This window comes from Saimiri boliviensis, chromosome 17 (assembly GCF_048565385.1).
Source record: "Saimiri boliviensis isolate mSaiBol1 chromosome 17, mSaiBol1.pri, whole genome shotgun sequence".
In the NCBI taxonomy this organism is placed as follows: domain Eukaryota; kingdom Metazoa; phylum Chordata; class Mammalia; order Primates; family Cebidae; genus Saimiri; species Saimiri boliviensis.
The window spans coordinates 59281205-59292974 of NC_133465.1; the positions used below are offsets into that span (position 1 = coordinate 59281205).

The following is an 11770-nucleotide window of genomic DNA, read 5'->3' on the forward strand; positions in this document are numbered from 1 at the left end:
GCATCACTTGATATGTGCTTGATTTTGGAAAGGGTAGGAAGAGCCCAGCCTAGCTCTGATAGGGATAATTAATCCCTGTAGCAAGCAGATCTATTAATTTGCTAATTGTGTATATTGTTTGTCAGTGACAAATATTAATACCATATATTTTTCTTTTTCTTTCCTAGCAACATCCATTTTTCACCCTACATGAATCCAAAGCAACAGATGTGGCATCTTTTGTAAAACTGATTCTTGGAGACTAAAAAGCAATGGACTTAATCGGTTGACCCTACTGTGGATTGGTGGGTTTCGGGTGAAGCAAGTTCACTACAGCATCAATAGAAAGTCATCTTTGAGATAATTTAACCCTGCCTCTCAGAGGGTTTTCTCTCCCCATTTTCTTTTTATTGCCCCTCTTAAGGGGGTCTTGGAATCTATAGAATAGAATGAACTGTCTAGATGGATGAATTATGATAAAAGCTTAGGACTTAAAAAGGTGATTAAATATTTAATGATGTGTCATATGAGTCCTCAAGCTTCTCAGACTTCTCTTATTCTTTACAAAATGAATGCATTGGCCCTGACAAAAAGGTGCTACAGTAGTGATGAGATTATAAGTAGACTTGTAGTTTGTCCCATTTATTATTTTAATATTTATGTTTCAGTGTTTGGTTGAAAAGATTCCATTTTATACAAGAAGGGAGATTCAAAAAAAAAAAAGACAAGGTTGGGTTGGCAATATTTATAGGGCTTTTATTTTTTAAGTTCAATTGTGTCTGTGGTCCAGAAGAAATTATTTAATACGCATCTTTGAGAATATTATAAAAATATCAAAAAGGAGTTCTTGTGAAATGTCTGTTCCAGCTGTTGTGACTGCTGCCATTTTTGCAAACATCTGCTCAATCCTGGGTGATCACCACATATTTTAGGGGAAGTGGCAAGATATTCTGGTCATATTCTTTTCCCAACTTTGGAAAACATAAAAATCACTCATATCACCTCTCAAAGAGTAAAACATTTGGTTCTCCTGACACTTGTGGTATAGCATTATCGGAAATTGATTCGTAATATGATTTCATATCCACTTACCTTTTCATCTACCTGTATGTGTGTTGTTTGTGTGTATATTTGGCAATTCACAAGTCCTGCCAAGTGGTTTCTATGAGCATCTCTATTTGGTAAAGAGGACATTTGTCAGTTTTGAGGGGAGATGTGTTAAACCACAGAAAAAAATGGTGCCTTCTGTGTTTGTCCCTCCTACCATGTGCAAGTTTCAAGGATTGCCTTTGTAGTTACTGTACTCGGTGGCTTTGTTTGTTTGTTTTGTTGTTCAGTAAAGAAGCCTTACTATTTATAGAAGGGCTACAGTAGGAGAAAATTAAAAGCAGTAATTCTTTGATAAGATGAGGAAATAATAGGAAAGGTTGAATTAATTCCTAGGAATGGACTACCACATGTCCAAGAGTTGAGGCCACGTCTTTCTTCAGCAGCATGCAATCTCTGGCTCCTCTATAGGAGATGAGCTTCATTGGGAACTCCTTGCAGGTTGACTAAGCAACAAAAGTTCTTTCTCATGGCTGAATATATCCTCTGGTTCTCTGATTTGTATCTCTAGGTTTCTTGATGATCAAGGACAGGGAAAATATAGACCTGTGATGAATAACCAGGAACCATTTTGGACAAGGAAGGACAGAGGATTTTGATTTTAAAAAGAAGGAAAAAAAAAAAAAACCCTACTTTTTCTTGCTTGGCTTCAAGTTCAATATGGAGAGGATTGCTTCCGTGAGTCCTCCCTTCCTTCCCCTTTTAGATTTTGAAGTGCAATCATATATTTTTCTCTGCCTTTTTTTCCTCCTTCATCTTGACAAGGAGGAGTTGCTCAGCCCAGATTGAGTGTGACACTTCCAACACTTCTTCATATTCAGTTCCAAGATATATCTGTTTTGTTAAACATCAGCTTCCTTTGCTCTAAAGCTACCTCTGTCCTCATGATATTCTAGCCATAAAACGAGTATCACCCTAGTGATTATTGCTGTTCCCTTTCCCATCTATTTTCCTAAATCTGGAAGTTCTTCTCCTTGAGATCAAGAGAAAAATTGCAATTGTATTCCTTACTTTATTCACCCATCTGTGAAAAGAGGAAGCAATAGGAAAAACATCCGGTTACTCCATTTTAGCTTTTGGTGAACTATGTAAAATAAATTGTCTCTCTGATCTAGGTCAGATTACTCTTACCTGTTTTTCCACTTTGAGACATTCTAAATCACATATGTAACTTCTCATATGTATGCCTCTCCAGTCTGTGAACCTAGGCCAAACTTGCAAAAACAATCATATTCATAGTAGGGTAGAGAAAAAGTTAGCTTGTGGTTCTTAATCCTGCTGCACATTGGAATCATCTGGGAGCTGTAAACACTGTCATTGCCAACGTTTTAGACACCAGAGATTTGAATTTAACTCATGGGGCCTAGGAATTGGTGTTTTTTGTTTGTTTGTTTGTTTTGTTTTTTTTACAGACTTTTGTGTGATTCTGATATGAAGCAGGGTTCAGAACACTGATCTAGTATTTTCTAAAGAGAACTGACTTAAATTTACTTCCTTTTGGACATTTGCAGAGAGTAATGTGCCATTGCAGAGAGTAACAAGAACAGGTCCTATTTCTTTCCCTTTCCTCATCAGTAGAAATATCTTTATCATTCCGAGGGAAGGCATGTACCTGGGATGCTGATTGGAAGTGTAGAACACCTTTTCCCCAGAGAAGCTATATTCTGCACAGTGATTAAATACCTTATGCACTAAAGTAAAATAAAAATGACTTGATAGCCTCATGAGACTAAATTTTAGAGCATGGTTTTGTTTTTGGAAAACTGTGTTATAAGTTCCAATCAACCAACTTTTTAAAAAGTCAATATACCTAAACTATATATAAATTGGGAGTATCTTGTACATATAGACATATATATATATATATATATATATATATAAAGATATCTGTATTCACAGATGACCCTCAAAATATCTGATGCTCAACCCAGCATAGACCATCTGAATATCAGCCCTGTCTACACCTATCAGTGTATCACAAAATCAGTATAACTCTACAAGAGAGTCATGCTCATTTCCCCAAATGTATTTGATTTTGTATCATATAATTGTCCATGTTATAATTTTTGAAAATATTTATTAAAATAGCCATTTCTCTTTTGATATTGTTTTAAGAGGTATACCAAAAAAGTAATGTGCATAACTTGTAAGACGATTACCCTGTGTGTGTACATATCAATGAATACTGCCCTCCAGTGTAGCCACCTTGAGAGACTACATATTTATATAAATAATACTGTTAAACTATTTTTGCCACTTCTCTTTCAGAAAAGCTTTAGAATCCATTCCCTCCCCTAAGATGTGTGTCATCATTTGAGAATTATTATGTAGGTCTTATTGTTGTTTGTTTTGCTTTTTACAAAAATCCTTACCAAGTGTTTCCCTCTTTGATTTACCTGCCTTTTTAAAAATCAGATTTAGCAGGAAGTTGTGTTTGACAATTTCTAGAAGTTAAATCTTCCCTCACAGTTGGAGTTTTAGCATCACTGAATCTTTGTAAAACACCATGCCATGGGCTCTGAAGATAAATTCAAATGAAGATTTCCACCCCCCTGCCCAAAATATATGATTATTTTTAAGCAGTCATTCTTCCTCTGGAGTAAGTGTAGTCTCCCAAAATGATTACTTTGAAGGAGATAGAACCTCCATAAAGGTAGGTATTCATTGATAAAATATCAGGTAGTTACGGATTTTGCATGTGAAAGCACCTATTCTTTATGGTTGGAGGCCCTGAAGTGGGGAAATAATCTATTATTCTAAAGACTGTGTTTGGTCACACTGATTTAATCAGAACAAATGGGTTAAGTTAGCAGCTTCTATCACAGGGAAGCCATCTGAAAGGGAAATGAGTATGTGTGGGCATGGCTCAAAATTGTCTGCATTTTACAGTTCTTGTATATTCTTCAAGCCTAACAAAAAATTCTATGTGCCAGAGATTCTAAACTTTCTGTGTTCGTGGTGCCATTAGTCATCTCAGTAATTTTTTCATGGTACCCCAGGCCAAAATAAATACTTAATAGTTCAGTGTTTTAAATAATTAGGTCGCAACAGCTTAATAATAGCAGTTTGCAGTGTCCTGCATATGTCACTGTGTTTCCCTTAAAAATTTCCAACATCAGCCAGATGGGGTAACTCACGCCTGTAATCCCAGCACTTTGGGAGGCTGAGGCGTGTGCATCACCTGAAGTCAGGAGTTTGAGACCAGCCTGACCAACATGATGAAACCCCGTCTCTACTAAAAATACAAAAATTAGCTGGGCATGGTGGCATATGACTGTAATCCCAGCTACTCGGGAGGCTGAGGCTGGAGAATTGCTTGAACCCAGGAGGCAGAGGTTGCAGTGAGCTGAGATCACACCATTGTACTCCAACCTGGGCAACAAGAGTGAAACTCCATCTCAAAAAAAAAAAAAAATTTACAACATCTTTCTAGACCTATGCGTGTGCTGTGATGTCTCAGGATATCTCAGTACATAATTTGGGGACCACAGATATCTATTATGCCAATGTTGGCACTGTCCGCTGTTGGTGACCCTCAAATGGAATTCTTGGCCATTCAACTCTCTATACTATTTCACTATTTGTTTTGTTATTTTATATATATATATATATATATATATATATATATATATGGGATCTTGCTCTGTCACTCAGGCTGGAGTGCAGTGGCGTGATCTCGGCTCACTGCAACCTCCACCTCCCGGTTTCAAGTGATTCTCCTGCCTTAGCCTCCCAAGTAGCTGGGATTACAGGCACACGCCACCACGTCCAGCTAATTTTTGTATTTTTAGTAGAGATAGGGTTTTACCATGTTGGCCAGGATGGTCTCCATCACCTGACCTCGTGCACGCCTTGGCCTCCCAAAGTGCTGGGATTACAGGCGTGAGTTTGTAATCACCTGGCTGGCTAATTCATCTTTTAACTGTAACCCAACTCTGCTTTGCTGTTCCTCAGTCCTACAATGCCATGGTGTTGCAGTCCAGAAAGTCGTAATACTCATTAGCCCCAGCATCGGAGGAGGCTGGTACTAAGATGGCCAGGGTTCTTGATTTCTCCCATTGAACTCGATTTAGTGTCTTGGGAACTATAATCTCAAAGGAGGCAGAAAGGGGTTAATGTTTCATAGTTTATCACTAAAATGTCTTTGTTGACCAAGGGGTTTTATTAGCTATGCTCAGAGAAATAACTCTGTTTCTCTTAAAAGTGTCTAACAAAACACTTTTTTCTTTGGCCTGAAAGGACAATGGATACCTAGTTCCTAATTTCCCACCCAAATGCTGTTTTGGCTATGTTACTCCCTATGACCTTGAAGGTAAGATTTGTGTATTTACCAAAGTTATTGGAGCTTGTAGTCAGATCTAGTAAAATTAATTAAATGTCTATTGTGTTGCAATTTTGCCTTCTTAACATCCATCTATGACTTGAAGAGGGACTTGTTGGCTCAAAGTATCTTCTGCTTTTAATGAATTAGCAAGTGAAAAGGTATTCAAATAAATGTAACTTCATGGGACTTAATTTTTTTTTTTTTAACTTTTCACATGCTAGGTGCAGTTTTCATTTAGGCCTCTGGAAATTTACATAGTCAGATGGAAAAATGCCAGAGTAAAATGTAGGAAGAGGGAGCTACCAGACCCGATAGAACAGAAAGAAAGCCATTTTACTCTAGGTCTATGTTCCTCTTGTGTTAGCTTGGCTGTAGCACTATTAAATGTGCTAACAGCTAAAGATGCTCTTCGGGTTTTTTTTTTTTTTTGGCTTTAATTGGGGTACTGTGGATTCTTTTGGGTATCTGTTGACAGCTAGGACCTTTTCCCTAGAAAAACTTACAATGTTAATTTTGCAAACTTCTTTTATTGGGAGGGGGTTCCAATTGATACACCCCATAGTAAATTTCAATTGTAAGGGGCCTATGCAAAATGCCCCATAGGATCAGTAGCTCTGTTCTGTAGAATGTTGACTGTGACATCCTAGACCAGTGTTGGCAAACTTTTTCTGTAAAGGACCAAGTAGTAAATATTTATGGTTTTGTGTTTTATACAGTCTCTCTCACAGTTAATCATCTCTGCTCTTGTATCATGAAAGCATCTACAAATAATACAGAAATGAATGAGCCTGGTGGCTGTGTTCCAATAAAACTTTGTTTACAAACCAAGCAATGGGCCAAATTTGGCCCACAGGCCATGGTTTGCCAACACCTGTTTTAGAACATTAAATATAAAGCTCTAATTGATTTACTAGATGTGTAGAGTACTTCCATTTTAGTGACTATTGAGCTCAGCTGCTGTTGGGGCAGATTAGGAAAATGGACATAGGAACTGAATTTAGAAAGGGTGAGGACTGTTTAGTCCCATGAAAGTTGCTTGTTAAATTCCTCAGGTAAGTATGAATTGTTCTGGAAGCTGATAGAACAGTTCTTCAGATGAAACTGAGTACTTACTTTTTCCATTTCTATGCAATCACCAACATAATTTACTTTAATTTGGAAATAAGTGTCACACTTCTCTTAGTTTTTAACTATATCCTTGGATTAGGTTATTTGCATTTTCATTCATCTCAATTATTTGTTCACATTTTAAAGAAGTAGGAAAGAGTTGTTTGAAGTCCGAATATTTGTTCTCAGGTATTCTTTGACCTCCCTGTTCTCACTGCAACCGAAGACTCAGGCCTACCCCTTTTGCTCTGTCCCAGGGATGTGAGAAGAGTACTTCTCTTCTTTTAATCACTAGTAACTTTCCATTTTAAGAGGCCTTTGCAAAATGCCTCCTCTCTGATATAATTTTCTTGGGTTGCTGGCCCTAGTTGAATTTCTGGGCCCTGTAGCCTCTAGTGGAAGTCCTGTCTTCTCTATAGAACCAGAACAGGTGTGTAATTTTCTTCACCTTCTGTTAGTACTTGCACCCCTACAGAATGCTATAAAAATGACTGTCTGCCAGTGACCAAAGCTTTCTCATTTTTTTTTTCTTCCAGAACAATAGAACACAGCTTAGTTAAAGCTATAGTCTCCGTATTACTTAGAAACATTCTTTTTCTTGCTGCACCATTAGGCAAATATACATTATGCTTAGAATGATACTTGGAGACTCCTTAGTAGGGCATATTGAAGTATTTGATCTGGCAGTTTACCTAAAAGAATGTTTTCTCTTCACCTAGGGAAACAAAACCTGAATTCCAGAGCCTTCAAAATGAAATTATCCTTCCAGGGGAAACACACTGCCACCAAATACATCACTCACCAGCTGTTCCTGGTGTTATTTTTCTGAGGTTTAGAGAGTCATTGTTTACAGCTATGCAAATATCATTGTACCATTACAGATTTTCTAATGAAGTAGATTGAAAACAAGACTTTAGCTGGGGGTAATCTTTTCAGTTTCTAACCCAAATTTCTTTTTCAAGAAAAATTCCTCTGAAAACCTCTTTCCTATAGTGGTGATGAAGGCACTAGCCTAACCAGAAACATAAAATAAAAAACTCCGTAATAGGGAATTTTTGTTGGTACGAAATTAGTATCATCTTGTAACACATGCCTACTTCCTTGGGACTTTAGATATCTTGACATCACTTGCGTTATCTTTTGAACTTGGACATTGAGCCCTTTATTTTGGGGAGTTTAGAGTTAAATTTTGGAATAATTATGTCATAGCTCCTTCCCTCCCTCCCTCCCTCTCTTTTCACTCTTGTTGCCCAGGTTGGCATGCAATGGTACAATCTTGGACTCCTGGCTCATTTTTGTATTTTTAGTAGAAATGGGGTTTCTCCAGGTTGGTCTGGCTGGTCTAGAACTCCTGACTTCAGGTGATCTGCCCTCCTCAGCCTGCCAAAGTGCTGGGATTACAGGTGTTAGCCACTGCGCCTGGCCGAATTGTGTTGTATTTCTTTCTTAGACCTTGTCAGTATGAACAGAAATTTTTTGTGGGCAGTTAATCTTGATGTGCTCCGTAGCTTTTCTCAGTATATACTTTTGCATTTCTGAGATTCAGGGCCTTTTTCAAGGAAGAAGGCTAATGTTTAAGGCTTGGAGGTTGAATTCAGGGAGTGTATTGGCAAGTTTAGGCACTTACTTGTGTCTTAATGTGGGAAACAGAATTTCCTGAGTAATCTCTAGAGTTTGTGGCTTAGACCAGGCCTTCAAAAGTCTTTTCTGTTTTCCTTTGCTGCAGTTGGTTGTTATTTCTCTGCCAGTCACAGATGACCTGGACTGACTTAATGCTTTTGTGGAAAGGAACTGATCTGGTCATTTTCATATATCAAAAATCAAAGTCAACAATTTTGTATCAGCCTGCCTAAATGAAGCCTATTGTTTCCAGTCCTTAAAAATGTAAGGGCTATCTAAGAAAACTTTAAGCAAATCCCTCATTCAAAACATGAGACCTTGTAATAAGAACTTCCTTTGAAGATGAGCAGCAAGGTTGGGTATCTGATTTCACTAAGTAATATTCTATTGTGGTCAGAAATGAGTAATTGGCATCATTTGGTCACTACCAATATTTGTATTGGAGTCTACAAGATATTTTCAACAAAGTAAGTCAAACCATACTGTCTTAGGGGATTGTCACTGGACTTTGGAATTTAAGGCTGAACAGTGATGTGAAGTTATGTTTGGGGGCTAGAAGAAGAAAAAAATGCAAAGGGTGATGCTAAATTAGGAACCCCTTGGAGGAGCCAGCTGATTTAAAAATAAAAAGCTGGCAGACATATATATCCTTTTATTTATTTGCAGTGTTACTATATTTCCCTATGGGAAATCTCATAAAAAAGCCAAACCTTTATTGTTATTTTTCCTTAAAAATACTGAGCTATGAGTAGATTCAGAGAGTGGCATTAATTTGAATATCAGAACATTTTCTTTTGTATCCCTAGTGTTATTGATTCAAAAGAGTTACCATTTCAGACAGATGGCTGACCAAAAGTAAATGATTAGTGGGAAATGTAATGGTTGAGAAAAAGGAACAATACACCTAAAGCATTGTGAGAATATACAGCTCATCCATCAGCCACCTCTGGGTAAAAGAAACACAAATACCAAAACCTGAGCTCCTTAACCTTTGGTTCCGGAGGGCAGTTTCATTTGTAAAAGAGGTAAATGTTAGAGAAGGTTACTTGATGAGCAGGCTTCTTTCCCATAATGAAGAGAACTGTGAATGTTCTTAGAAATACACTACGGGTCTTCTCCAGAAGACTTAGATTTTATAATTTTAAAATATAATACTCACAGCTAGTTTGAAGCTTCAGAAGCAGTAAATTATGGGGAAGAAGTAGTAGTTTTATTTTTTTCTGATCTCAAGTTGTTTGTTCTGTTGTATATTCAATACTTGGGGAGATAAGAGTGAGGTACAGCTGTGGTTTTCAGTCTGTGTTCAGTGGTGCCCCTGAGGATCTCTTGTTCTGAACAGAAGGGAAAGAGAGTGTGATGAAGGTCAACCCTGCCTATCTGAACCTCCATCAACCTCCAGTCAGAATATCTGGCTTCTAGTGTTGTTCCTTTTAACTGGAAGTCTCTGTGGCCATTAAAAGCTTGGGAACACTGGCTGAAATGACCACTTCAGCACTTTCAGCAGTCTCAAATGTGGGAAATTTTATATCCAACCATGGCTGTGAGTTCCTGGCTTTTGCTGTATTGAGTAGGCTCATACAGATAGGGAGATAGGTGACAAGAAGACAGGGTCATTTATTTTAATTAAGCATAAATCATTTTGAAAGGGAAGTACGGGGAATCGATATGTGACAGATATTCATGATAGCTCCTTACATGGGCTGTTTTCCTAAAGTGGTTGAGGATGACCTGATCTTTGTTCACTGTCTCAGTGACAAGGAGTGGAGTGACTGGGCTCTTCATATGTAGTGGAATTTTTACATTTCTAGGTTTTCAGAGGCAGGAGTTGTCATTTTTGTTCATTGATCTATCAGAAAAAAGCAGAAGCCCTTTGGACGATGTTGACACAGACAGGGGTACGGTCTGAGACTCAAGCTAACAGAGCTACCCCTTGCTGCATTTTACAAAGGTGTTGTAGGTGGAGAAGGGTAATGGAAACCTGGTACAGCCTTTAGAAGCTGGAAGCTATGGTGGTGTATCTGTCATGAACTGCACACCAGGGAATGCTTATACACCAATGGAGTCATATCAGGTGCCTTGTATACACACATAAAGAGTCTGGTGAATTCTGACAGTGTTATGTTTGCCACAGGAGCAAATTTAACAGCTGGGGTTTCACAGCAACTGTTTTAGAACACTGTTTGTGCCAAAAATTTACACTGGGCAGAAATTTGTAGTGTTCTTGGCCAATCTCTGCATAAAAGCAACTTGAGGAGGTTTGATTAAGAAAATTCAGTTTATCTCCCGTATTACCTCTGTGTTTGATTTATTCTTTAGTCTCAAATTTATTTTCTGAGTGAAGTGACTTTCTATATGAACTGAAATGATGTTTTAATAGAATAATAGGTATTTTTTAGAGGAAAAATTTTTTGTGTGTAATTAACTTACACAACTAGAACATATTTCCTATGATACTGAATCATCAACTTGAGTCATTTAAAGCTGAAAGAGGTGTTAGGAATGTAGTTTCAAATTATTTAAATACATGAACAGTTTTCTATATATTTTGTGAAAATCTTGATGAGATGCTAGATAGAATTTCTTTATGGAATTGAACTTGACAAGAATTTTAATAAAAGGTAGATTTCTTCAGCTTTCTTTGTGCTTCAGTTTCATAGCTGAAAATGCTGCTTCCATTTATTAATATGGTCTTTGTAAGAAAACACAGCAAAACGTCTTCTTACCTTCTGTAAATTTTGTGATAGACACATATTATTTGTATATATGGTTGATTGCTTATGTTGCACCCCAAAGTTATTTTTAAACCATGTTTATTGTAAAGAGAGCCTTTGGGCAAGTGAAAAATACCTGGATGCTAGAATAAGGTAGTACCAGAAGCTAGTTAGGAGCTTGCTACCTCTTCTTGGTACCTGAAATATTCTGAAAGGAGATTGGAGAGGTCATATGCACCCCTGTCTTTCAAAACCCATCTCCAGCACTTCAACATAGTGTCTCTGGAGAGTTTGCTAAGAATGAATGCTATTCTGTAGATATCCTCATTGATGCTGCCATCTTTCCTACCAGGTACAGCATACTGCTAGCTTTTTCTGATTGGAATCATCTCTTCTTTGTGGATTGCTGCATTGTCTCTTTGTGAATGAGGCAGGCTGAACAGTATGTAGAGCATGGAATTCATTAGAAGTTTATAAAGTAAAGACCTGTAAAGGATGTGGGTGGAATGTTTCCATGCTCTTGAGGTAAATATTAAATTTAAATTCTAGCCTTTGGGAACTCTGTGCTTGTGAGCTAAAGAAGGAAAGAAGGAGTTGGGGGTGTATATCTAACTTTGTGTTTTTCTATATGGAAATATATGAGCATCAAGTGATAACTTCAATAAAGCCTCAGGATTGTATTTAAAATACCTGTTTTGTGGGACAGCATGCCTTTGTTATCTTTGCCTGTTGGCTTGGGTGACTCCAGACATTTTAATTTTAGGCTAGCTTTCCTGTTACTGGGTCATTTTTTTTTATTTGAACTATTGTTTATCATTATTAATGATGTTATCTCAAAATCCTAAAGCCAAGGAAATAGCCAATATGCAGGACTTGCAGTAGATATAAACATTGGTGTTAATGTAGGTTAAATTTTAATAGT

The 11770-nt window shown here is 37.4% G+C and overlaps 1 protein-coding gene across 3 annotated transcripts in view; it reads left to right on the plus strand.

Moving 5' to 3' along the window:
- MAP2K6 (mitogen-activated protein kinase kinase 6) overlaps positions 1–11537 on the plus strand; it is a 143562-nt gene extending 132025 nt beyond the window's left edge. For all 3 annotated transcript variants that reach the window (XM_074388908.1, XM_003931786.4, XM_010342485.3), the window contains exon 12: positions 168–11537. In XM_074388908.1, the coding sequence (XP_074245009.1) occupies positions 168–245 (78 nt within the window). In that variant the 3' untranslated portion in view covers positions 246–11537. The remainder of the gene's footprint in view (positions 1–167) is intronic.
- Positions 11538–11770: the final 233 nt, after the last annotated feature.